This window comes from Poecilia reticulata, chromosome 5, assembly GCF_904066995.2.
Source record: "Poecilia reticulata chromosome 5, P_reticulata-male-v2, whole genome shotgun sequence".
Taxonomy (NCBI): Eukaryota; Metazoa; Chordata; class Actinopteri; order Cyprinodontiformes; family Poeciliidae; genus Poecilia; species Poecilia reticulata.
Window position 1 is genome coordinate 15,944,636 of NC_088834.1, and position 25,446 is coordinate 15,970,081.

At 39.6% G+C, this 25,446-nt stretch overlaps 2 protein-coding genes across 4 annotated transcripts in view; both read right to left on the minus strand.

Annotated features, from left to right (window-relative positions):
- Positions 1-263: 263 nt before the first annotated feature.
- LOC103465199 (inter-alpha-trypsin inhibitor heavy chain H3-like) lies at positions 264-12,466 on the minus strand. Its single transcript, XM_081607140.1, has 21 exons — positions 12,266-12,466; positions 11,357-11,517; positions 10,970-11,074; positions 10,679-10,841; positions 9,248-9,358; positions 9,015-9,143; positions 8,663-8,779; positions 8,334-8,502; positions 8,146-8,256; positions 7,776-7,957; positions 7,485-7,664; positions 7,293-7,408; positions 6,586-6,815; positions 5,961-5,987; positions 5,275-5,316; positions 4,213-4,254; positions 3,067-3,174; positions 2,545-2,713; positions 1,982-2,130; positions 1,788-1,872; positions 264-1,710 (listed from the first exon to the last, which is right to left on the minus strand). The coding sequence occupies exons 1-21, from the start codon at positions 12,335-12,337 to the stop codon at positions 1,596-1,598; spliced, it is 2,583 nt and encodes an 860-aa protein (XP_081463266.1). The 5' UTR covers positions 12,338-12,466; the 3' UTR covers positions 264-1,595.
- A 141-nt stretch (positions 12,467-12,607) lies between these two features.
- wnk2 (WNK lysine deficient protein kinase 2) overlaps positions 12,608-25,446 on the minus strand; it is a 30,434-nt gene continuing 17,595 nt past the window's right edge. For 2 of the 3 annotated variants that reach the window (XM_008409687.3, XM_017304661.2), the window contains 17 exons: positions 24,784-24,833; positions 24,538-24,700; positions 24,330-24,446; positions 24,075-24,239; positions 23,950-23,992; positions 23,685-23,846; positions 21,135-21,997; positions 20,898-20,955; positions 20,720-20,784; positions 19,779-20,025; positions 19,447-19,705; positions 19,122-19,354; positions 18,806-19,036; positions 18,549-18,647; positions 17,172-17,216; positions 16,757-17,067; positions 12,608-16,645 (listed from right to left, as the gene is read on the minus strand). In XM_008409687.3, coding sequence (XP_008407909.1) covers positions 16,355-16,645; positions 16,757-17,067; positions 17,172-17,216; positions 18,549-18,647; positions 18,806-19,036; positions 19,122-19,354; positions 19,447-19,705; positions 19,779-20,025; positions 20,720-20,784; positions 20,898-20,955; positions 21,135-21,997; positions 23,685-23,846; positions 23,950-23,992; positions 24,075-24,239; positions 24,330-24,446; positions 24,538-24,700; positions 24,784-24,833 — 3,402 coding nt within the window. In that variant the 3' untranslated portion in view covers positions 12,608-16,354. The remainder of the gene's footprint in view (positions 16,646-16,756; positions 17,068-17,171; positions 17,217-18,548; positions 18,648-18,805; positions 19,037-19,121; positions 19,355-19,446; positions 19,706-19,778; positions 20,026-20,719; positions 20,785-20,897; positions 20,956-21,134; positions 21,998-23,684; positions 23,847-23,949; positions 23,993-24,074; positions 24,240-24,329; positions 24,447-24,537; positions 24,701-24,783; positions 24,834-25,446) is intronic. The other variant, XM_008409689.3, reaches the window with a different exon arrangement.

Below are 25,446 nucleotides of genomic sequence, written 5' to 3' on the forward strand. Positions count from 1 at the left end.
TTTCCATTGCAGTTTTGTGAAATATTTTGATTAGAACCAAAATCCACCTCAGCCTAGCCCTTAGAACTCTTTTTCATATTATCAGCATTTGTAAAACAACCAACCGTAACGTGATTTTTCGACATCTCCCATAATAGATTGTCTCAGTTTAGTATTGTTAGTCTTTTAAGGATCTATTTATTATTAAAGTATTTAATTTGAGTCTTAAAGACTTATAAAAATACACACCGACACAAAGAGGGTTAATGTGTAAGACACTGGAATGCAAAGAAGGGAAAGATGTATTTATTGTTTTTTTATTGGTAGTCTAATGCACACATACAGCCACATTCTTACTAAAGTCCATCTGTGATTGGCTCATCAGGCTGGGTGACATTTTTCTCTCCAGGAAGCTGCAACCTCAGGGCGCGCAGCTGAGCTCTTAAACTCAGAAGCAAATAAAAGACCCGAAAATGAACATACGAAGACATTCTCCTCATCCAGTCAGTGCCAGACTGAATGGCACTGATCCAATCAGTGAATCAACTATACTGAACACAACCAGTTCAGTACGGTTTTGTTTTTATATTTGTGCTCCAGATGTTTTGTGGTCTAGCTTTTGTTCCTGCCAACCTTTGACTTGTTTCTCTCCGATGCCTCGATGTGCTCAGCATCACTCAAGGATTTGATTTTGGAGCCTAATGTCCCGTTTGATTCTGATGCTTTCAAAAATGGGAAACCATTTAATGACCGGAGCCATAAAACCTAATAAATGTTTTCCCTTATTCACAGAACAGCATTCAGGTCAGACAACATCTGTGTTTAGATTCTCTGTCAGCTGAACAGACCACTGGACTGTCAGAACCATGAGTTCTGACAATCCAGTGGCTAAACTAATAAATACTTTCCCTTATCCAAAGAATGGGATTCAGGTCAGACAACATCTGTGTTTAGACTGTGTCAGCTGAGCAAACCACTGAACTGTAAGAATAACGGGTAAAAAAAAAAAAAAGTGACACATACAAGTTCTAGATCAAAGTAGTTTAGATTCTTATGACAAGGCGGCTTTTTGAGGACATAACAAAGTTTCCCTTTACTATCCCTCCTGAACTGTCCTTGTTCTTCCAAACTTGGGGGGATGTTTGCCTTAGACATTATGCCTTAATATTATGCTGAGAAACTTCTGCCTCTAAACTTTATGGAGACCTTAAGTTATTGATTAAAGCTCACCCTGTCATAAGCTTAGTTAATATTCTGTATGTTCATCTCTAGCCACATAATATTTGCTCAAGTAGTGTTTTTGTTGTATTTTGTTCATCACTTCTCTCTTTCAGTAGTGGCTGAAAACTAAACCATGATGCAATTTAGAAAAAATATGATTCTGAACTATTCATTTGACTGCAAATGAATCCTATTTTTGATCATTACAAAACATGTATTTGAAATATCTGATAAGATAACCTCCTAACTACAAATTAAATCCTCTTTCAGACTAATTAATTGTAATTTTGTATCAATCCTATGTTCTGTGCATTTTATCATGGTAAATTAAACTAGTTATTTTTGGATCAAGTTGTAACTTGTACTTTTTCTGAATTATTTATCATGACTTTCAGTTAAACACGGGCAACGAGAAAATCAGTCAAAGGTCTTTGCAGGACAAAGTCAGCGGGAAGAAGCCAACAGTCGATTTCTGCAGGTCTCCTAATCCTGAGGTCAGCGACTGTGGAACTGAAAAGAGAAGAAAAAATATTTTCACTGCTGCATTTTTCTCTTGTAAAATTTGTTAATCAAACGGCAAAAAGTACCGCTGAGCAAGAGTCTCTCGGTTTGCCATCTTCACTTTTGTGTGGCCATCTTGATGAACCTCTTCATACTGCACATGATTTAAAGCTGTACACAAAATCCAACAAGAAAACATTTACAAAACAATACAACCCCAGCAAACAGTGTGCACTTAAATTAAGGCAAATAGGTGAACAAAAACAGAAAAGTCGCTCACCTAAAAGTCCTTCAGTGTCACCAGCAGATGGCAGCTGTCTTAAAACAGGCCAAAGGAATTTCCACCTTCCCGTGTCATGGACTAAGACGACCAACCTCATGTCGCCATCTGTAACTTCTGTTTGCCTTCTACCCCTGTTCACTGTAAATCTAGAAAAATAGGCATGAAATGGCTTTTGAGGGCAATTGGTGGTAATAAAATATAAGTGTGAAAATGAATAAGGGCCCGATTGCCTAATAAGATCTTCATTTATTTAAAAAAAGAAATAATAAACAACTTGTAGAATTTTATGTCCACTTTTACTGTTATTTGGTCATTTGTTTTGGTCTTTCACATAAAATTCTTATGAAATGCATTGACGGCCCTAATGCGTCAAATTGTGAAACTTTAGACGAGCCTCAAGAGCAACTTTCAGATAGCATTATTTGACATATTTATTTACTGTGTTTTCTCTACTAATCACATATAAGTTCTGCATCTTTGAATCAGCTTGATAAAAGCCTTGATTAAAAAATTTACTTTGGGGATCAGTAACAATAATGAATTTTTAAGAACAAAGTCACCTTCCAGCTGTGATGTTTTCCTTTCTTGTGTGGTAAGTTATATTTTGTCCCTGTTGAAGGCTGATTCTCTCTGGTTCCACCTTGATACTGTAGTTTGCGCCGACGTGGATGACGATCTCTTTGAAGCCATGATTTTGTCTTGAGTCCAACACACCATTTATGTGAAGCTCTAAAGGGAAAAGAGGCCGCTCATCTCTGCATTATTACTTTAATTAAAACATGAGACAGAGGAAACTCTGTTTAGCTACATTCACACTGCAGTTCTTCATGCGTAATTCAGATTTTCTTTGTTTTTTGTTTTTGTTTTATAGAAGCACCAAATGATACCTTAAATTCCACTTTCTTGTAAAAAGGTTGGAAGACCTAACTAACAAAATACCTTCCTAACTACTTTAGCATCTATAATTCCTAAAGCAAAACTTTTTGAATTGGTCTATCGAGGTAAAAAAAAAAATCTAGTTTTCTCAAACATTTCCTTTTCTATCTCCCAATTGGAAGAGATGAACAAGTATTGATACGGACCTGTGCTGGCATGATGAAGGAGTTTAATAATTACAGCTCCAGTAATGTCAAAGCAGAGTGGATAAGTGTTATTCACAGTTTCCATCACAAATCTGTGGGAAACAGGAGCTAACAAGAAAATGACAGGTGGGGTTAAACAGATATAAAAAATAAAAAACATTTATTTTTATTTCCAGAAACATCCTAAACATCAAAAGATTCGTGTTTGCAAATTTCCTAATCACTATTCAATCCAAATTTAGTTTTATTGGGCTCTGATCTGTAGAGTTCTTTGCATCTCAGACTCAATAAGAGCACAGCATAACCATCCGTTTTCTTTACACCATTGTCCCTTGGTGGGGTCGGGAGGTGCTGGTGCCTATCTCCAGCTAACGTTCCGGGCAAGGGGTGGGGGTCACCCTGGACAGGTCGCCAGTCTGTCGCAGGGCAACACAGAGACACACAGGACACACAACCACGCACCCACACACACACACACGCTGTTTTAGGTTAATTAGAATTTCCAAAATTGTTAATTCACAGAACAAATAATTGTATTTTTTTTTCCTCACTAAAGATAACAGGCTGTCAAATTTATCAATTAGTTCAGGAGAATTGGTATAAATTAAGGAGAAATCCTTTTAAACTGTGACTCGGTGGTTTTCCTCTGCTTTTTTAAACTTTCTATTTAAAGTAACTCAATGAAACTTAACATATCACATGCATACATGTGGTGTCTCATTTCTGGTGTGATACTTGGTTTTTACATGTGAATTTTCTGTAAGCGTAATCTAAGATCCTCCTTCTCCCTCACACACACGCACACACACACACACACACACCTACACACACATCTGACATTCTGTAAATAGCAGCAGATTAATTAATATCCATCTTTTTAAGACAGGATTGATGCTGTACTCTAGTCCTTTCAGTGTTTTCCTCTTTTCACTCCCTCACTTCTTCTCCTTCCTCTCTGCTCTTTGTTTTTATTTTAAGTTTTACAGCTTAAAACAGTTTCTAGATTATATTTCTGTCGTAGAAAGCCAACAAAAAAATACAAAATTGTTACTGTGCATTGTTATATAATATTTTCATTTAAAAAAGTAAAGTAAGAAAAAGAAAATAATGTCAAAAATAATTCTGAGCAGAGTTGCTGTACTTTACCTTCAGCAGGCAAAAGGAAATGTCTTTTTCCAAAATCATGACCTGTGAACCAAATGTTCATAAAGTTATTCAGCAGTTCTGGTCTAACAAAGCTTCAGTGTAAAGAGAGATAGAATATTTTGGATATTTTATGAACACTGAACATACAGCAAAGAAAATAATAGTAATATGAACCTCAGTTGACTCTGTCGATATAAAATATCTGTTCACTTCAAAAATGAATAGTCTCAGTGAGAAAAAAAGAAAAAAGATCTTACACACTTTTGAGTGATTAATGAGGATAATTACATTGAAAAGGGCAGGTTTTGTAAGCAGTGTAAGAGCATGTATCATTGACTTACTGATAAAAATTGTCAAATCAAATGGGCTGAATTTTTAAATCAGATGAAGCATCTGCTGTTTTAGGTTAATTAGAATTTCCAAAATTGTTAATTCACAGAACAAATAATTGTATTTTTTTTTCTCACTAAAGATAACAGGCTGTCAAATTTATAAATCAGTTCAGGAGAATTGGTATAAATTAAGGAGAAATCCTTTTAAACTGTGACTCGGTGGTTTTCCTCTGCTTTTTTAAACTTTCTATTTAAAGTAACTCAATGAAACTTAACATATCACATGCATACATGTGGTGTCTCATTTCTGGTGTGATACTTGGTTTTTACATGTGAATTTTCTGTAAGCGTAATCTAAGATCCTCCTTCTCCCTCACACACACGCACACACACACACACACACACCTACACACACATCTGACATTCTGTAAATAGCAGCAGATTAATTAATATCCATCTTTTTAAGACAGGATTGATGCTGTACTCTAGTCCTTTCAGTGTTTTCCTCTTTTCACTCCCTCACTTCTTCTCCTTCCTCTCTGCTCTTTGTTTTTATTTTAAGTTTTACAGCTTAAAACAGTTTCTAGATTATATTTCTGTCGTAGAAAGCCAACAAAAAAATACAAAATTGTTACTGTGCATTGTTATATAATATTTTCATTTAAAAAAGTAAAGTAAGAAAAAGAAAATAATGTCAAAAATAATTCTGAGCAGAGTTGCTGTACTTTACCTTCAGCAGGCAAAAGGAAATGTCTTTTTCCAAAATCATGACCTGTGAACCAAATGTTCATAAAGTTATTCAGCAGTTCTGGTCTAACAAAGCTTCAGTGTAAAGAGAGATAGAATATTTTGGATATTTTATGAACACTGAACATACAGCAAAGAAAATAATAGTAATATGAACCTCAGTTGACTCTGTCGATATAAAATATTTGTTCACTTCAAAAATGAATAGTCTCAGTGAGAAAAAAAGAAAAAAAATCTTACACACTTTTGAGTGATTAATGAGGATAATTACATTGAAAGGGGCAGGTTTTGTAAGCAGTGTAAGAGCATGTATCATTGACTTATTGATAAAAATTGTCAAATCAAATGGGCTGAATTTTTAAATCAGATGAAGCATCTGCTGTTTTAGGTTAATTAGAATTTCCAAAATTGTTAATTCACAGAACAAATAATTGTATTTTTTTTTCTCACTAAAGATAACAGGCTTTAAACTGTGACTCTGTGGTTTTCCTCTGCTTTTTTAAACTTTCTATTTAAAGTAACTCAATGAAAACTTAACATATCACATACTTAAAACAATGTTTTCTATAATGTGGGAACATACTTTCAATTTGTAATTATAAATTATTTAAATCAGCAAAGTCTTACTGATGATACTAAAAGGGTAATTAAAATAGAGGAGGAGCTTACGTCTTACGGTTTTCATCATGACAGGCTCTAAGAAGAGAGAAGAAGAAAAAATAGTTTAGAGTTAGAGAGAGCTTTATTAGGACGCTCAAAGACGCTGTAGAATGAAATCAGTCTTTCACATTCATGCACTGATGGTGGCAAGCTACTGGATTGTAGCCACAGCTGCCCTGGGGCAGCCGGACAGAGGAGAGGCTGCTATACAGCCACCATAACCGGACACAGGAGAGGCTGCTATACAGCCACCATCGCCGGACAGAGGAGAGGCTGCTATACAGCCGCCATCGGTTCTTCTGTCCACCACCTGCAGGCAAGTTGGTTGAAGTGTCTTGCCCAAGGACACAATGACAGAGACGGACGGACCAAGGGTCAAACCGGCAACTCGCCGACTGCAGGACAAACTCCGACCTCCTTCATCGATATCTGACAGTAAATCATGCTACATCTCAACTCTGTCCAGATTACCATAAATGATTAGCATTTGCAAAATGTCAGATTTAATGACAGCAAAAATATTTTGGATAATGTTTCAAATGTTTTAGGTATGAAAACCCTGCAAAATAGATGAAGAGCTCTACTGACTTGATTTTAAAACTATTAATTCGGCTCTAATATTATTGCTGCTTACGAGTTGAGGGAGAGTTTCTCAAACTCTTGGAGTATATACTCTTGGCGGATTGACTCTGAGGCAGAAGCGGAGGCTCTTTCCTCTCCTTGGGTTTGTGATGAATTTCTGAGATCTCCCCCTCAGGCTTGGTGACCACCATGGATGTGAGTGGGGTCACAAAGCTGTACTTCAGGGACAGCTCCAGAACCTCTTTATTCACTTTTTCTTTCTCAGGTCCAGATAACAAAAGCCTGTATATAACAACAACTTATTAATGGACAGTGCTTAAAACTGGGCCAATAAACATGCAATCAATGGATAAGGTAACCATAATAATAATAATAAAAACATGACCAAAGTTTTTAAAAGATTCAAAAACTGTGATTAGCTGTAACAGGTGCATCCATCTTTCTTATCCACCCATTATCCATTACCATGATTGGATGGTGGGTAGTCATAAAATTATCTATCATCTTCTACTTATCCTGGAATGATTTACAAATGCAAAAAAAATCAAGGATTATCCCTCAAAGACATCTGTCTCACATTTACTATTAAATACATTATAGCATCTCATTCATTTGCTTTCAGTTACATTAAGGTGTTTAAGATTTGGAAACACGGCAAGTCCTGACAATTTTATGTGGGTTGCAAAAAATTGTTAAATTCAATACAATAATGAACTGAAAAAAGCTAAATGAAGAGAAGGTATCACATATACCACTTACTCCTTCTCTAAAAGCTGCTTAACTGTGAGGTAGGCCCAAACTCTCTGAAGGCGTCCATCACTGACCGAAGGATCCACAGAGTCGTTTGTGTTAGAAAATGTCACTTTTTGTTTACTCTGTCAAAACCAGAAAAAATGTAAGATCACCATTTTCTTAATTTTTGTTTTTCAAAGTTACACAAATACATCTTACTGAAATGGCCACAACTTGAGGAGTGAAGTTTTCTACGTTGTTGTCGATGATCTCACCGGCCACCACAATCTCAGAGCCGTTATAGTACTGGCTGAAATTAGTCTGGGTCAGATTGGTTCCACCGACGTAGATCATTGTGACGTCTGTTAGGAGAGGAGTGGCCACTTCATCATAGAAACCCTGTCAATACATATTATTGAAATAATATGAATGCTTAATACAGGCAATCATTTGTTTTGGCAGAAAAGTTCAGAAAAAGGTTAACAAAACAAGAAACATAGTTCAATGTACCTTCAGCTGCAAGTCAGCGTCAGAGTCTTCATAGATCCGTCTTGCTGCACCGCTGTTCTGCAGCGACATTTTCTCCAAGAACTCAAAATTAACATCAAATCCAAAGCCAAGACAGTAGAGAGGAAACTTTCCTGCAACCGCCTGTTTTACGTTGGACCGTATTGTGTCAAGATTTGTCACTCCTGCAACAACACGTCACAATTTGATACACACCAGACAACACAGAGAGACAAACAGTGCAATGAAATTCCTTTATCACTAAAACTGTGAAAAAAAATTAAGGAAAAATTCCTGTTTTCTATGAAGTTTCATTGAGGGCTGTATTTTTATAGTTTTGAATATTTTTTATTATTTTGATTATGTCCTTAACCTGATGTTGGGTCTCCATCTGTGAGAAGTATAAGGATGGAAGCTGAGCCGTCTCTAGGATGTGCATTCAGAATACGGGCTCCTTCCAACACTGCTGCGTTGATGTTCGTACCTGAAAGAGAAAAGCAGTGAAGTATGCACTTCCGTCCTGCTGCAATGTTTTCAGTTCAGCGAATAAATTCATCTCACTTCCTCTGTCATGAATATTCAGCACAAACTGTCTCGCTCCCTCCAGATTTGGACCAGTGGCTTGAACGAGTTCCCGTTTCCAGTGAATTATTTGACTGTCAAAACTGATGAGACCAAAGAAGTCATCTTCTGCCAGGTCATTCAAAATACGGAGTAAAGCAGTTCTGGTCTGTGAAGATACAAAGCTTCAGGTTTACATTTAGAGACCGAGACAGAGACACCATGCTAACTGTGCTTCAATCGGTTTTCAAGTTGCTGAGTGGAAATGGTAATGCAAAATAAAGATTAATACAAAACACTTTACCTGCTCTAAATTATAAGTACATCACCTGTTTAATTTTTCTGCCGTGCATTGAGCCACTTTGGTCGATAACAAAGATTACGTTCTTTGGTATTCGTGGAAGACTTGATGGAGCAAAGTGATGGACAAAGTATCCATCAGAAGTCTGGGGAAAGTAAGACCCAGGATTAATAAAACATGTACCAGTGAAAAAGATAAAAATATCTTAAAGTCCTATACAGTTATGGTAAGACAACATCTCACTATTGGGGATGATCCTTAAAGATCTCAGATAGACTACAAATAGCTGGAGAGATTATGCACCGAATCAAGTACCGTGACTTCCTCTCTCATTCAAGAAATAATTTCCAAAAACATGTTCCCAAGAAATCAGTATGTACCTTAATGTCTCCAAATCTGTTGACTCTGTTGACATCATAAGCTATAACCAGATCTCCATTCATGCCTTCTTCTCCACAGCTGTCACAATTTTTTTGTTGGTCCGCTGTTGGATAGAAATGTACCCATGCCTGCGAAAGCAAGCCAGATTATACCATGTAGTATTTGGGAGAGATTTCTTTGTTAGGTGACTTTTATGCTGAAATTAAAGTGCAATCATTAGGACCAGCTGTACCTGTTTATCTGCAAGTGTTTTAGTGATAGCATTAGCCAAGGCTTTGGTGCTCAGTCCTCCTTTCACATCAACGAAACTGATGCTGGCTTTCTCGCGAATGTACACATCAGCCTTGTAGTTAGAAAAACAAAACAAAGTGGTTAGAGACATTTAATGTAGAAACCTGTTAGCTAGCATCCTGTTAATCAGGGGCAGAGCTATAAGGTGTGCTGGGGGGCGGCCCCCCGTCCCGGGCTTAGCAGGGGCCTGGATGAGAGGCAGAATATGACTTCAGAGATCCAAGTCTGTATCACGTCTGATGAGAACTATAAAAGGTGGGCCCTCTCCTGTTAAGTATGTAGGTTATATAGTAGGCTGGCCCCAGTCATTGTTGACTCCATCCATCCATCCATCCATCCATCCATCCATCCATCCATTCATCCATTTTCTTCCGCTTATCTGGGGTCGGGTCGCGGGGGCAGCAGCTTCAGAAGGGAGGCCCAGACTTCCCTCTCCCCAGCCACTTCTTCCAGCTCCTCCGGGGGAACCCCAAGGTGTTCCCAGGCCAGCCAAGAGACATAGTCCCTCCAGCGTGTCCTGGGTCTTCCCCGAGGCCTCCTCCCGGTGGGTCGTGCCTGGAACACCTCACAAGGGAGGCGTCCAGGAGGCATCCTGACCAGATGCCCGAGCCTCAACTGGCTCCTCTCGACGTGGAGGAGCAGCGGCTCTACTTTGAGTCCCTCCCTGATGACCGAGCTTCTCAAGCTATCCCTAAGGGAGAGCCCAGCCAGCCTGCAGAGGAAACCCATTTCGGCCGCTTGTATCCGTGATCTCGCACCATGAGTGCTCGTTTTTAGCACTCATGGTGTTAAAAATTTTAAATGGACTGAACTTATATAGCACTTTTCCAGTCATTTTGACCACTCAAAGCACTTCACACTAGTTACATTCACCCATAAATTGGTAGGCAATTTAAGTGCCACATCAACATGTGGCAGGAGGAAGCTGGAATCAAACCTACAACCTACTCTACCCACACAACCACAGTCGCCCAGTCGTCTTTACAAGACCGACTGATTTTAGTGACATAGTGGGTGTAAGATATTGAATAAAATGTTGTGCTTACATGACTGGCTTTATTTTAATTCTTACATTTAACTTTATGACATACAAATTTGCCAATATTGTCTCCAAGTGTATTCTGGGTCAAATATGTCACCCGCCATCCACAACATCATCATCAGTCAGATACTTAGGAAGTTTGATGGACTCAACATGACATAGTCGCTCTCCATGGTCCCGAAGCCTGTAAGCTCCGCTGTTGCGGGCATTACTATTTTATAATATTGTGTTTCCATGAGGTTTGTTATTTTGGGTATAAAGGGCCCGTCATTAGCCCCTGGCCTGACGTCAACTTGTTCCGCCACTGCTGTTGATGGTCGATCAACAAACCTTGAAGTCTCTGACAGGCTGCATGGGTCGAGCGTGGATCTGCAGCTCGTATTTGCCGTGGGTTCGCTTCAGCAGCTCCTCATATTTGAGTTCAAAGGTGACCTTTTTGTGGGCAGCCACAGTTACAGAGGTTTTAAATTCCTCCAAGGTTCTTCCTACAGAGCTGAAAAACAGAGACATTACCATTTGATTAATCATCGTGTTAAGTTATTCATACTTAACTATAAAATACAATCTAAATTCCACAGCATCTTATGTAGGACCTGGAAGTAAATAAATAAACACCTTTACCTGACAATCCCAGCGCTTTGGCCATGGGACACAGCTCTAATGTACTGCTCCTGAGCTTGCTCCTTCGTTTTCACAATGCCGTCATACACTTGACCGTCCATCGTCCTACAGGTGACAACACATATTGTTGTTCAAAAGTAGCTTGAATATTCATTTTACTATGATTGTAAATATTCATAGTTGAGAACACATATTTCTTACTGAGGTCAATGTGAATTAAAAGCATTATTATTGTTAGAAGCCCAGAACATTTATATAAAAATTTATTTTTTGTAGAGGTTTTTACTTTCTTTACATTTAAAACTATATACATTTCCCTAGAATTGCCTTTTAAAGTGTAGTACTTCGGTCAAACATTTTGGGTATTCCTGCACAAGCTTCACTCACAATCTGAACATAGAGATGAAGGCATTCTTGGGAATCTGAATCTGGAATTCAGTTTCTTTAGATTCGTTCATGCGGTTGGCGATACGGCTTGTGATGGTGGTGACGGCATATCGGTGGGTCACAGTGGCGTTGATGTGAAAGCTGTAAATGTCCCAGTCATCCTGTGCAAACACAGATTTTGAAACAAGTTGAGAGGTTGACCCCAGCAGGCTGGCCAAAGATCAGAAAAACATTGTGTGGGATGGTGAAATCTCTCTGGTGTACCTGCAGAAACACATATTATTCGTCCTTTATTTCAAATTTTCAATGTTGATTTTCACAATTTGAAAATTTTAAGCTTAAATTAGAATTGGTCAGATTTTGAAATTTTGAGAGAAGTGAAGATTGAGATAAAAATAACTGTCTCAATGGGAACATGATTAATTCATCCCTCTGTTGCTATAGATAATTTATCAAGCAGGGAGTGAGCAGAGCTATTTTCTAAATCACACTCTAATTAGTTGTCAACAATTAAAAACCACGCGACTGTCGTACATGTTTTTTTTTTTATTAGATATTCCCTTTCAAGTTTCCACTTCAATTTCCCTTTTACATTTATTTATAGCTTGATGTTTCTTAAGAACTAATCTAAAACTAAATACGAATCAAAGTAATAATTAAGCTTCAAGCTGATTTATTTGTACTGCAAGAGGACTTTGACTTCATGAGAAATTAGATCCTCGGACAGTTCATGCACTAAAAAAATCAAAGATAAATTTAAAACATCCGTTAGATTGGAGAGTGCGAGTCATTCAACACGTTTTTGTTGAACTTAGTGTGTTCCAGATGGATGCTTTGTAGACTTACTAGACAATAAAAATATCTAAATATAGATGTTTATTCTGTTTTCTTGTTGTTGTAAGACTGTACCTTGTTTGGTAGTGACGCAGTCAAAGCCAGCAGAAGCCCAAAGACAGCAAGCAGCACCGTGGCTCTCCCCATGATGACTCGGAGCAGGTTTGATCCTACGAAGCTTCAATATTTTTTTGTGGGCTGTTTTAAGCCCCACTGTTTGCATCCATTGGGAAAATCAAACACTCCCACACACTATTCCACTCCCTCTACAAGAAAACCGAAGTAATAGTGACAAATCTGGCTTTTAGTGTTGAAGAGAATGTCCAGCTTTTGCACTTGGTCACTATTTTCTCACATTACTTTTTGCATCAGGAACGAAAACACCATGTTAAGAAAAAACTGATTTTGGAAAAGATATTTTGCTGTCAAGGAAAAATTTATTATTGACTTTTTCAAATATGTACAGCTTTTTTTTTTAGAGTACTAATTTGACAAGGTTGGCAGGGAGTTGGGACAAGAGGTGACAGCAGGCAAAAGCAATAATACACCTAGATTTAAATGCAAGCATTAAAGAGATTAAAGACACAAGGGTCAGTGTAAAGCACAAAAGAAAGACTGCATAGGAGACCCACCCCCAACAAATAAAAAATAAACATTCAGGATTCTCTGCTTTGGAGACCAAAAGCTAAGAAATACTGTTATGCCGCTCACCAGGAATTGTGTAATTTATTTTAGGGGAAATCATTAACACTGATGAAATTACAATTGAACTATCTAAAGTGTGTCTGGGGTCCATGTTTAATCAATGTAAGGAACATTAGTTAGCTTCTATCCTCACCAAACCAAAAAGGAAACTGATCAAAGAGCAGATAGAACGGCTTATGCCAAACATTTCAGTGGAAACCTCAGAAAGGGGAAAATATTTTTGAGGTCATAAACCAGAGGACTGAAATTGTGAGCAAAGGTCTGTAGATTAACAAGAAACTAATAAACGTCACTCCTAAGTATTTTTATAACTTACATGTTCAAGCACGGGTGACTTTGAAGAAATCTTAGTCTTCACATTCTTTGTTCTGCTTTTCTACCACCAGCATTTTAAAGAAAAATAATAGATCATAAAATATCCACGCAATAATCTCTCCAAGTTCAGGAAGGCAACAGTATGTAAAGCTACAGATTGCAAGAGAAGAGGTTGATGATGATGATGATGATGATGATGATGATGATGATGATGATGATGATGATGATGATGATGATGATGATGATGATGATGATGGTTTTCACTTTTAAGTCCTTTTGTTTGATACCATCATTCTTCAGTGGGTCACCAGCATTTAGCATTTCAGTAAATTCAAGCAGACTGTGAAGTTAAAGGTTCAGAGATTTCAGCTTGATATAGTTGGACTCAAACATACAACACCAGTACTTCAGTAAGTCTTAAGTTGATTTGCTGGGGGTCACCTTGTGTGAAAGGCAACGATGATGAGTAGTGGCTTGCTTCTTATCATTTCACCAGGTGGCTTCTCTTTGTAATCTACTCAAATGACGGGTGTTTGTACTGATCTAGTTAAACATTTGGAATTTAAATAGACCCAACGTAAACTCAAGTGATCTCCATGGAAAATATGTATCAGACATGTCAACATTTTTCTCAGTAAATGCATCTCTAATAATCCTTTTACATGGAAAAGTGACAGCAGTTGTCAGCAATAACACAAGTAATCAAATAATAATAATGATTTTGCTGCATTTAGAACTTCCTGAATGATACTGCAGTGATGACATTTGCAGCCATAATACAGAAGTGAAAAGAAAATAACTTCACCATAAACCCTCAGCAGCCATTTGCCTCTAGGAAGATTTCTGACTGATTCAAAAAAATAGTTGTCCAGACGCAAAAGAGTACTGAGGAAATACTGGTAGGGACAGCTTTTCCCACATGTAGGTTTTACTTGGGTTGACTGACATGTAGTGTGAATTTTATGTCAAAATAAATATTAAAAACATGTTTGCTGAGAAAAATATTTTTGTGTTCAAGGTTTATTTTACCTGTTTCCTACCTGCGTCATCAGCTCTCAGGCCAAATGGAGTCCAGCTACCAAAAACTGGACCTAAATCAAACAGAGATGTTTTTGGATGACTTAACAAAAAAAGGCTGTTCTCGCTGTTGGACATGTACAGAGATAATCTCCTCAGTTTGCCTAAAATGCATTCTGTTAATAATCTCAGGCTTGTGACTTTTTCACGACTGACCAGATTTTTGGGCTGAAGCAAATGAAAATCTCTGGAGTGGTGCATCTGTGAAGGAGTTTAACAAGTTGTCTCCTTTGTCCCACTGTCTTGGTTGACGTTTGTCCAAGCATGAACATTTTGAATGGCCAAAGTGGCACATTGTACTGAATGACAAACACTATAAAAGCTCTTCGCTCTCACTGGAATGCTTGAACAAGCACCTACCTTTACTCACATAGTTTTGATACTTCACGTGTCCTAAGTAATGTAGTGTACATGGTGCTTCTTCATCAGGGTTTTGTTGAGAGTCTTTCAACCTCCATATCTAGGTTTGATTTATATGGTTCACAGAAGAAACCAGGACAGTGCTAATGGGTGCAGGACTTGCTCGTGTTCAGAATCTTGATGAATTAAATTTTAAAAACGTTTCCAGCTGCAGATGTAGTTTTTAGGTGCTGACATTCTCTATACCCCTGCTACTCTCAGTCTGGTTCTTCTTTGCTCTCTATCTACACAACTAAACATAACCTTCATCCCCAGCCTATCCTTACACACTGACTACACTAATGTGTTCATTTTTATGTATTTTTACCTTATATCTTAATTATAAAGATATGTACTATTAAAAAAAATAAAGGAGCATTTCCATTTTACCTGATTTCATGACAATTTTGCTGATGATGTGATAATTCATCAAAAGGCAAAATAAAAAAGCAAGTCTAACACACCCAAAATAAAAAAGTAGGACCCCGAGGTTTGATACCACAGTGTCATTTGGACAGGATTTCTTGAGACCAAGAGTTGCTTCCTTATTTGGAGAAGACGTGAGAAGTGACCAACTGAATAAGGTCCCAAATACAAGCCACCAAAATGAGCGAAAATGAAGTCAGGCGAGGATCTTTGTTTGCTGCTCTTCTACACTGAAAGGAGTGAGTAAGTGTGGCTTGAGTAGATTGAGTACAGATGCTCTAGAAGCCTGCAAGGAAGATAAGCGGCTCCACGCTCTACCTTCATGAATGCTTTGGTGTCCTGCTGGGAGCGCCGAAGGAGGCGAGATTCGGAAATATTTGGAGATATCGCTCAGATTTCTTCCTTTTGCAACCTTTGTAACAGATACGCAGCAGCGAATGGATTAATCAAGTCTAGTCTCTGCTTTAGATCTAAATGCTGTTCTTTTGAAAACTGAAATTGCAGTTCAAGGCACTCTCACAGGTGTGGCTTGCACCTGAGGATAAAGTTCAAGCTCATTCAAATCTCTTAAGGATATTGCAAGCGCTTGTGCTGGAAGTGTTTCACTGGTGAAGAATGAAACGTGTCTACATACCGAGCTGAGAAAGCAGAGAAAAGCAACAGGTCCTAGTGACCACAAGGTCAAGTCTTCACAGTGATGGCATAATAGTTCCTAATAGGGTGCTGCACTGAAACCCACAGCTGCAGCACCAAACTATGGATTACCCTCTGTTAATTGTACAAACACATAGGCTTTGTACAGACAAACAAAAATTCATATATACACATGGCAGCTTGTATGTATAAACATATGGGGGGTGAAATGAGCAACACAACTTCTATTTCTAAGTACAAAATGAATGAACAGAACATTATGTACATTCTGTGAGTATTAATGTGCATCAATAGACACCGGCAGATGTCTGCGCTTCAAGGCTGATCTGGCTAATTTTAGTTCTCTTAACAGTATACTGCATGTAAAATAATATTTACTATAATATAATGAACATGACATTTGTTGGCTGAAATAAAACAACATAAAACTCAAGAGTGGAGATGGACATATATATATATATATATATACATATTATTAAACACATGCTGGTTAAATATATACATTCTATGCACATTATATTGACTACAGCGGTTGAAATATAAGTAAAGGTTTTGGTAACAGAGTTGGAAGACACAATGCTACCCAGATTAGAGAGTCTTTGCCTTGGGGTCGGTCAGCTGATGAGATGAAGATGAAGTAGGGCTGGAGAGGGTGGAGGGCACAGCAGGAAAGGCAAAGACCCCAGCAGAAACTGGAAAGAAAAACCCAGGCCACTGATTGAAGGAAAGAGGGGAGGGTAAAGCCGTGAACGCAGCAGGAGAGTGTAGCTGATACGTGTGAAAGGGTTCGGTCGCGGGGCTGGCCATCACTGCAGGCCCAGGGCTTTCAGGCCAGGACACGGCGCAGGCCTCTGGACCGGGCGGAGTCCACGGTGATGCCTGAAAAGGTCGGAAAAAGAAATAATAGTAAAAATAGTAGAAATTATCTGTGTTAATTTTGTAAATACATACATACAAGCTATTTTTTTATTTTTATTTTTTTAAACCTACGTTTAAAGCCTGAGGCGGCTGTTCAAGTGTTTGAGGCACAACCTGGGGGCACAGCTGCTGCCCACGGATACTCAGAGAGTCGGTACGAGGTCGGTGGGTCACAATCAGAACCTCCTGGGCCCAGTCGTCCATCAGAACCTGTAGGTCTTCAGGCAGGTTGCTTTCACTGGGGCTCATAGATGTGCCTGTCTTGTTGTTGCTGTTGTTGGCCTGAGCTTGGGCCAGGCCAACAACAGGCTGCTGGGGCGGAGGCGTAGCACTGTGCATCTGCTGTGACTGATTGAAGCCTCCGGATGCTGAAGCCCCAGACCCTGAAAACACAGAAATATATTAGATATAGTTATTAGGACGGCTTGATCGATAAAGGCAATCAGATTTTGATTAATGTAGTGCAAGAGGTTTTAATTTGACATACTGCTGCCTCGCTCTTTACCGAGACACAGCCTTTTGAGTGTTGACCCTGTAAAATAGAAAAAAGCTTTAGGTAAACTAAGCAGTTGTCTTACAAATCAAATGCAGTGCAAAATAATGGCTTTATATAAACAAAAGAGAAAATAATACAGTACAAAAGCAAAAAAATAACAATAAAACATGATAATTGACGAACGCATGCATGTGAGGACCAAAACCATGTCAAAATGCATTTCTAGAGCATAAGCAGAACACAGATAGGAAGCAGCAGCTCTGAAAAAAAAACAAAAAACTTTTCCAACATGTTTTGTACAGGTCTAAATGTAATTATATAAATCACAGAACTGAATATGTGATGTAAACAAAACAGAATTCTTGGAAAAGTATGTATTTCCCTCAACAATTATTAGATAATTTTGTCTTTACATCCACAAACCTTAATTTGTCTTATTTATGTAGCAGATCAACAAAACCTGTGAGGTAACTGAAGAAGTCTTAAAGTCTGGAATTTTTTTTTTGCTTCCATCTACATTATTATCAGGCTACTTTAATCAGTTGTTTTAGTACCATATTTTGCTACAACTACAATATAAAATGTCCTTCAGGTTACGTCTCTATCTGCTCTGCAAACTAGAGAATAAAACGTTGGCCTTTGAAAAGTATCTCAAGCTCAAACAGACTGGACTGAAAGCATCTCTGAACATCAGTTTCTTGCCACTGGTTCTTAAATAGATTTAGTTTTGAAATTTCTCAGGCAGTTGTAAAATATGAGTTATCTTTTGAATCAAACTGAAATAATTTGGTGATAAATATCACAGAGGAGAAAACGTTGCTGACCAGAGCGTCGTCTTCTTTTCCATGAGCAAAAAAAATAAACCACCTAAATTTAAGACTGTGGTTATAACTTAGGAAAATGTGAACAACTTTAAGGTGTAGGGTTACTTTCAAAAAGTATTGCATATGCCATTTGAATTGTGCAGTAACAATTATAAATACATTTTGATTATTCAAACCTTAGATGTCAGAAACAATACAACTGTTCCAAAAACGAGTGATAATAGCTGATTATTAGTAATCTCCACAAAATGATAGTGAAATGTTTTATAAAGTCCTTGATGACATTTGGAGCAACTTTTTTTTTTAATGAAAATCTTATTTCTTTTTTTTTTAGTCCTAAAAGTTTATCTGACAGGTTTGAATGAACAATGTACTGAATTAAGACGGAGAGCAAGAAAACTTGTAAATAATGCAAAGCAAAAGCAAATCATACACAGTTCCAGGATAGTTTTGCTAGAAAATGAAGAGTGAAATAAAGGTAAATAAAGAGAATTTAAAGTAAAATCAAACAGTGAAGTTATGCAGGAAGAAAAGAGATACAAACAGATAGACAAAGACACAGGCCCACTGAGAAATCTAGCTCGTGGTTTGCTACTGGACTTATAGGTCACTCTCTCAGACGGTTGAGGGTAATTAGACCAGCCTGTAGAGGAGCATAATGAAGGGAAGAAGATGACAGGAAACCATAAGCTCTAATATACTTATTATCACTTTGTTAAAAACACCATCATACTTATATCATTAGCATCTTGCTATATGTCAGTTTGTTTGTCTTTTTTGCTGCATGGTTTTGAGTGTTACCCTGTTCAGGTTGAGTTTGTGTGCCGGCGACGTCGCCCTGCAGTCCAGCATAGATGTTATCAGAGGACATGGAGCCTTTCAGGGAGCAGGGCTGCTGAGTCTGCACCGGCTCTGAGGCCGAGCTGGGAAGGTGGCTGGTACACGACCGAGGCCTGCCGTGGGTCGGGAAGGAAGTTCTGCCGGGAGAACCGTTTAGACTCACCGCTGGCTCACTGGGAGCTGGAGCGGCACCTGGACACACAACCGCAACAGCAACATTTATCCTTATCTGAAATGAAAATGTTAATAGTAGCTTAGGTTATAAAGAGTGACTCGCCTGGTTTAGTGGAGTCGCTGCTTTTGGTTTTGACGTGCCTAAACTGCTGAACTAGGGGGCTGAGAAGTTTCCCGGGCTTCAGTCTGTGTTTGCTCGACCTCTTCCTGCGGCTTGTGTGCGGTGCAACGTGTAGGAGGCCGAGGCCAGGAGGAGGAACCTTACCAAGTCTGCGGTAGAGCAGCTCCACCTCTCCGCGCTGATGTGCTTGCAGCTCTGAGATTTCCTTCAGATGTCTGAATACATGGAGGAAGGGATTAAACCATGTGAAAATGACCAAAGGGTAGGACTACCAAGTCCCTTCACATGAGGAAAAGGAAAATCTTACTTCTCTCTGAGTCTCTGCAGTTCCCTCTTTATGTCTGAGTCCTCCATCTCGGAGTCGTTGTCGCTGCTGGCGTAGGCTGAGCCAGGCAAGCCTCCGTGTCTGCACGGGGAATCGGAGCTCTGCACGCTGCTGCTGCGGCCCGTGCGACGGAGAAAAGCCACTGCTCTTTTCATGAGGTCACTCCCTCTGCGCTCAGAGCGAGCGTACTGGGACGGAGTGGCAGGAGCCAGCTTCGCAGGGCTGCTCTCTGCCCCTGAGTCTGCAGGAAGGAAGGAGACATGGACCGTGACGTCCACAGGGACGAAGTCTGAGGGCCGAACGTGAGGTCTTACCCATGGGAGGGGGAGTGTCCAGGTAGAAGTCGGGCGGGGCAGAGTAGCGGCTGCAGCGCGTCCTCTGAGTTATGTCGTCTTCTGTGCTCACCACAGAAAAACGTCCGATGGTGGTGGAGGTGGCCAAGGCTTCAGGGGGAACCGGGTCCCCGATGTATCCACCGGGGTGCGCAGGGGAGGCGGCGCTGCTCCAGCTCCTCTGCTTCACATCTCTTCTGTTGGCCACTTCAGGAGGAACAGATATGATCTGGCAGAACAAAGGAGGAAGGTTTAGGAAACACTGTGACAAAGTATGGCTTTTATATGATCAATTCTGATATCTTTTTTGTCTTGAAAAACTTACAAATAAGTAGAGAACGGTGAGATTGATTGTTTTCAAATAAATACATGAAGATAATGGAAAATGTGTCACATTTGTCATTTTGTTCACAGGGATATATACTCTGGGACAAAAACTTAATGACACCTGGTCAAGAAACTTTTACATCTATTCATTTGATATTTGATCATCTCTCTATATAAAATCTGTTGGCATCTGAACACTAGGTTTAAGAATACTGTTCTTAAAATGGCTCCCGAACAAAAATGACATATCTGGTCTATTTTTATAAGATAATGAAAGTAACATGTGGGAGCAGGAACATGAACAAAGTAGGAAGTGCTCTCCCTACTTCTCGACTCCAACAAATCTGACCATTTCCCTCATTTAGAAAATTATAGTCTCTTTCTCAATATATATTTTATTAACTATCAGGTAAAAACTACATAAGAGAAAAAAAATGTGTGATTCAGAAAGTCTCTCATCTCAAAATATTCATATCTGAGTATTAGAATCAAACTTTTAAGCATTGTGTGAGCTTTAAAACATGCTGTTTAGATGTGACAATGCAGAGATTAAAACAAACGAATGTTGATAAAAATAACAAGCTAAACTTTGATACCTTAAATCGACCTCTAGCTCCAGAGCAGGACACAGAGTGAGGAAAGTGTCTTCTTGACAAAGAAGCTATAAGGCAGTAAATAAATCACTGAGTACAACAAGCCGTCGTGTAAGTTTTAGTGAAAAATGAATAATCTTAAAGTTCAGTTTGTGTCTTTAGACAGATTAGTTGCACGCACCACAGACAGCGGAGTCGCTCAGAGTGCTCAGGCTGTCCATTCTCTCAGGAATTTGAGGCTTACAGGGGAGATAGAAGAGAATAAAGCAAGAAAAGTTAGATATGGAAGCATTAAACATTTTTGTAACATTAAATAAAATGACTCCACCTCAGCAGTCCAGTTTTTCTCAGCACTGGCTCAGCAACTAAACAGTTTCTCCACTTATTTAAATCTCCGAGTGTGTTTCATCGTACTTACGAGTTGTTCACCTGCCCGGTAGCGTCCCTCCCCAATCGGCCCCGGGGTGCTGTTCCCTGACCCTCCGGTGGCACTGTCCGGGCCCGGAGGAAACTGGATGTACTCTGTCCCAGACCCCGGTGTCTCTGCCGCGCTGCCTGATGGATACATGGGAGCGTATTCCTGGTAGAGCAGGTTCCTCAGTTTTTCATCCAGAGTTTTAATGGTGCTGTCGACGAAGCCTCCCCGACCGACCCGTCCTTCGCCGTCAGACTCGCTTGGCCCCGCGCCGTGCTGGGACGGTGCCGGGCTCTGGGGCAGCGAGGACACTTTGGAGCCTCCCACGTTGGAGAAAGGCTGGTGGAGGACGACTGGCTGCTGTGACAACTCGCTGCGTGCCGCAGGAGTGTAAGAGACAGATGCCGGCTCTTTGGTGGCACCCAGCTCCTGGAGGGGGAGAGGGGTCAGAGGTGACCTGCCCTGGGGAGGGTTCACATCTAAGGACAGGGGCATGACAAGAGGACAGCAGGGCACCTCATCAACAATGGACGCTGTGCGGGTCAAATCGAGGGCCTTCTGAGCTCCATGGGTAGGGGAGAGCGATCCAAGAGGAGACCCCTGTGAGTCCTCCACTGGGTAAGAGGTGTGGGGCAACGACGGGGGAAACGTTTGAGCCCTGGCTCCATGCAAGCTGGGCTGCAGAGAACTGCCTGCAGACTCCATTGTAGACACTGACTGGAGGGTGGGGGGTGCAGACACAGGGGGCGACAGGGTGGCCAGGAGGAGGGGGTCAGTGTTGGATGTTATTGGAGGACTGTAGAAACCATAAACTTCATGAGCGAACCCTCCACTTCCACCAGACATTGTAGAGGACGACCCCTCTTCTACAAAAAGGCCAAAAAAAAAAGATCAAAATGTGCAAATTAACTTATAAAATGTTGGTAGACTTCTTTTATAATAATGGGGATGTTTCTATTGTTTAGAACTTGGAAAATTTTAATTAATATGACATGAATTTTATGTTTTTGATTTAACTTTAGAGAAGCTAATCCTTGTTTAACCTGTCATAAAAAAATAAAATCAAGGCTTGACTACTATTAACACTAACTTTAATGCATTTTGTTGGAATTTTATGGAATAGACCAACACAATGTAGTGCAGAACAGTAAAGTGGGAGAAAATATACATGTGGTTTTCATTTTGTTTACAGTTAAAAATATGAAAAAGATGGTGTGGATTTAATCCCGATACCCCTAAATGAAAGCCAGAGTACCAAATTTCCTTCTGAAGTTACCTAATTCGTAAATTTAAATTTAAGTTTGTTTAATTTAATCTCAGAAAAAATCTATATGTTCTCTGAAGCTCTCAGAGGTTTATTAGGTTTGCTGTTGGGGAACATTAGTGAAGAAACAAACGTGAAGACCAAGAAACACAGCAGACAGCTCAGGGATAAAGTTGTTGAAAAGATTAAAGCAGAATTAGCTTGTAAAACAAGGTCTGAATATGCAGCAACCTCGTTTTCAAGCCAGCTTTAGACAGTGGGAAATGTATGGCTATCCAGTTAAATTGACAGGTTTGGCTAGGAGAGCATTGATCTTGCAGCCAAGAGACCAATGAAAAAAAACAGAAACCTCTTTTGCAGTTTGTCATAAGCAAGTTAGGCGATGCAGCTGCTCATGGGAAGATGGATGAACCTAAACAGAGGCTGCAAAAGACCTGGCTCCAGCCAGCGGTTCCGACTGAAACATGCTATTGTGGTAAAAGTAAATCCGACAGAGAATCGCTGGCAAAATTTTAAAAAGTGATCTTTACAAATGCTCTTAGTTGAATCTGACTAGTGCTGGGCTATTTCACAAGGATGGAGGGTCAACAAATCAGTCAAATAAAAAGATGGATGACGAATGTGCCAAAAGACTTGAACCTGCAGCTGCATTTGCAAATTGATTTACAAAATATTTACCCTGGGGTGCTGAATACAAATACAAATACAAATTTTGTCCAAAAAAAAAGTAAAGTTTCATTTGTTTAATTCAACAAATAACCAACGCCGTGGTCCTTATTTTGTCACCCACAGAAAACTGAAGTGTCAATAATCACAACATGTTGTGATTTATTTAGCCTACAGTATGGTGGTAAGAACACAAATATTCTGCTGTAAAAAAAAAAAAAAAACAGATTCAAGGAATTTGGGCTCATGTTGAACCAACTCAATTATGCTTCACATTGTGTTGGGTACTCATAAAATCCCAATAAAATACACAGAATTTACTGGTTGAAATGTGACATGATGTGGAGAACAATTCATTAAGCTGTGGATGCCCCTGACTGAAGCTTTGATTGAATAATTAACATGTTGGTTAAGATGTACAAATATTGTTTTCATCTTGGGTTTCTATGCTTCCTCACTGTCCGCACAGGAACCAGGTGAAGTGATAAAATCTGCTAGACTGCAGACGTCTAGAAGAAGGTAAATATTTCCACACGTCCCTACTTAAAGGATTTGATTCTGATGCCACAAGGGGGTGCTGTTGTAGCGTGTGGCTACCAGGCAGCACGCTGGAACACAGTCACCTCTGGATGCGGACGGCTTTGCAGTGGCGCTGTCAGCAGGCTGGGTGTTGGCTGAGCTCCCAGGTGACTGCGTCGCTGTCCCCTCAGACGGAGTGTCCTGAGCGCAGGGAGGCGTCTCCTCCACCGGGCAGATGATGAACCATCTCTTTCCTGTGTGAAGAACTGCAGTCCGAAGCAAAACAGAACAGTAAACACTCACATATGTCTGAGGGGGGAAAAAAAGGGATACAATGAGGATTTGAATTTTAAGCACAGGTGATGTTACCGTTCTGCTGATATACAGGCTGCGGTGCCCCCGACTGCTGGCTCTGCAGAAAGATTTACAGACGTGAGTTTTACCTGATAGATTTATATTTTTGGCGTACGTATCTGTGTAGATCCCGCTATTACCTCTCCTGTCTCAGACATCTGGCCCTGCAGAGGACTGCAACTCAAAGCTGTGTCTTTTTCATCCCCCATGTCTTCATGCAGCATGTCTTCTGCTTTGTCCACAATGTCTTTCAGCTGGTCAATGAAGATCTCCTTCTCTAGCAGCAGAATAAAGCCGTTCTCCACCTGCAAAACATTTAGTTTGAAATATTGTAAAGTGTCACAAACAGAAAAAAAAAAAATTTAACACATTCAATTATAATTACGCAAGCTGACCATGTAGGTGGCGATTTCCTCCGGAGCGTCTCCGTCCAGGTCAAACTTAAATGTTACCATTTTGTGGTTGTGAGTCTCCAGCTGACATTCAACCATTTTGTCACCGGTGTTGCAAACCTATGAGGTGAGCAGATGCACCTTACCGTTAAAGACATAGATTTTGATTAATTTGATGATCTTTACTGTCATCGATCACCATCTGACTCACATTGAGCATGCTCAGTTTGGGTTTGCTGGTCCTCTCTTGCCTGGAACGCGTGCGAGCAGACTTGCGATGATGTTTCCTGGGTTTTGAGTCACCTTTGCTCCCACTTGCTAAGCTTTCATAGCCGTCGCTTGTTTCCCGACCCGAGGCTACGTCCGAGTTAACACTAGACAAAGAAATTATGAAGAAATAAAAACCCGTCCTCCTGCTTCAGACTAACACATCTAACTAAAAAGACTCGACACGCACCTGTCGTAGGTGTAACTGGACAGTGATATTGCTCTGTCACGAAGAACATCCTGAAAAACAAATAAACACAATTTTCTTCGTTAGTTGCAAAATATCAGTCACAACTTGACATACATTAACCAACTGCATGAATGTCTTTTTGAACTTTTAATGATTATTACTTTTATGTACCATGCGATAAATACTTTTTTAAAACATACATTTTGTTTGTGTATTTTCTCAAAACTAAAAAGAGGCAAAATCATAAATACAACGTAGATAAGCATCTCGTAGCAAGTTGAAGAGAAATATACTCAAAGTTCTCGGATAACTTCAGATGCATGTTTGGCTACTTCTGATATAAGAAATAATAAAGCTCATTTAATTGGTTGATTTTTTGCGCAGACTGAAAAAATAAATAGGACCTCACAAAATGCAGACTTAGCGTTCTAGAATTCTTACTCATTTACAGCAGCTTTAAAATATTACATACTAAAGTTTATGAGGAAATTATTGTTAGAATATCAATAGGAAGGAATGAAGGAAGGAAGGAAGGAAGGAAGGAAGGAAGGAAGGAAGGAAGGAAGGAAGGAAGGAAGGAAGGAAGGAAGGAAGGAAGGAAGGAAGGAAGGAAGGAAGGAAGGAAGGAAGGAAGGAAGGAAGGAAGGAAGAAGAAAGAAAGAA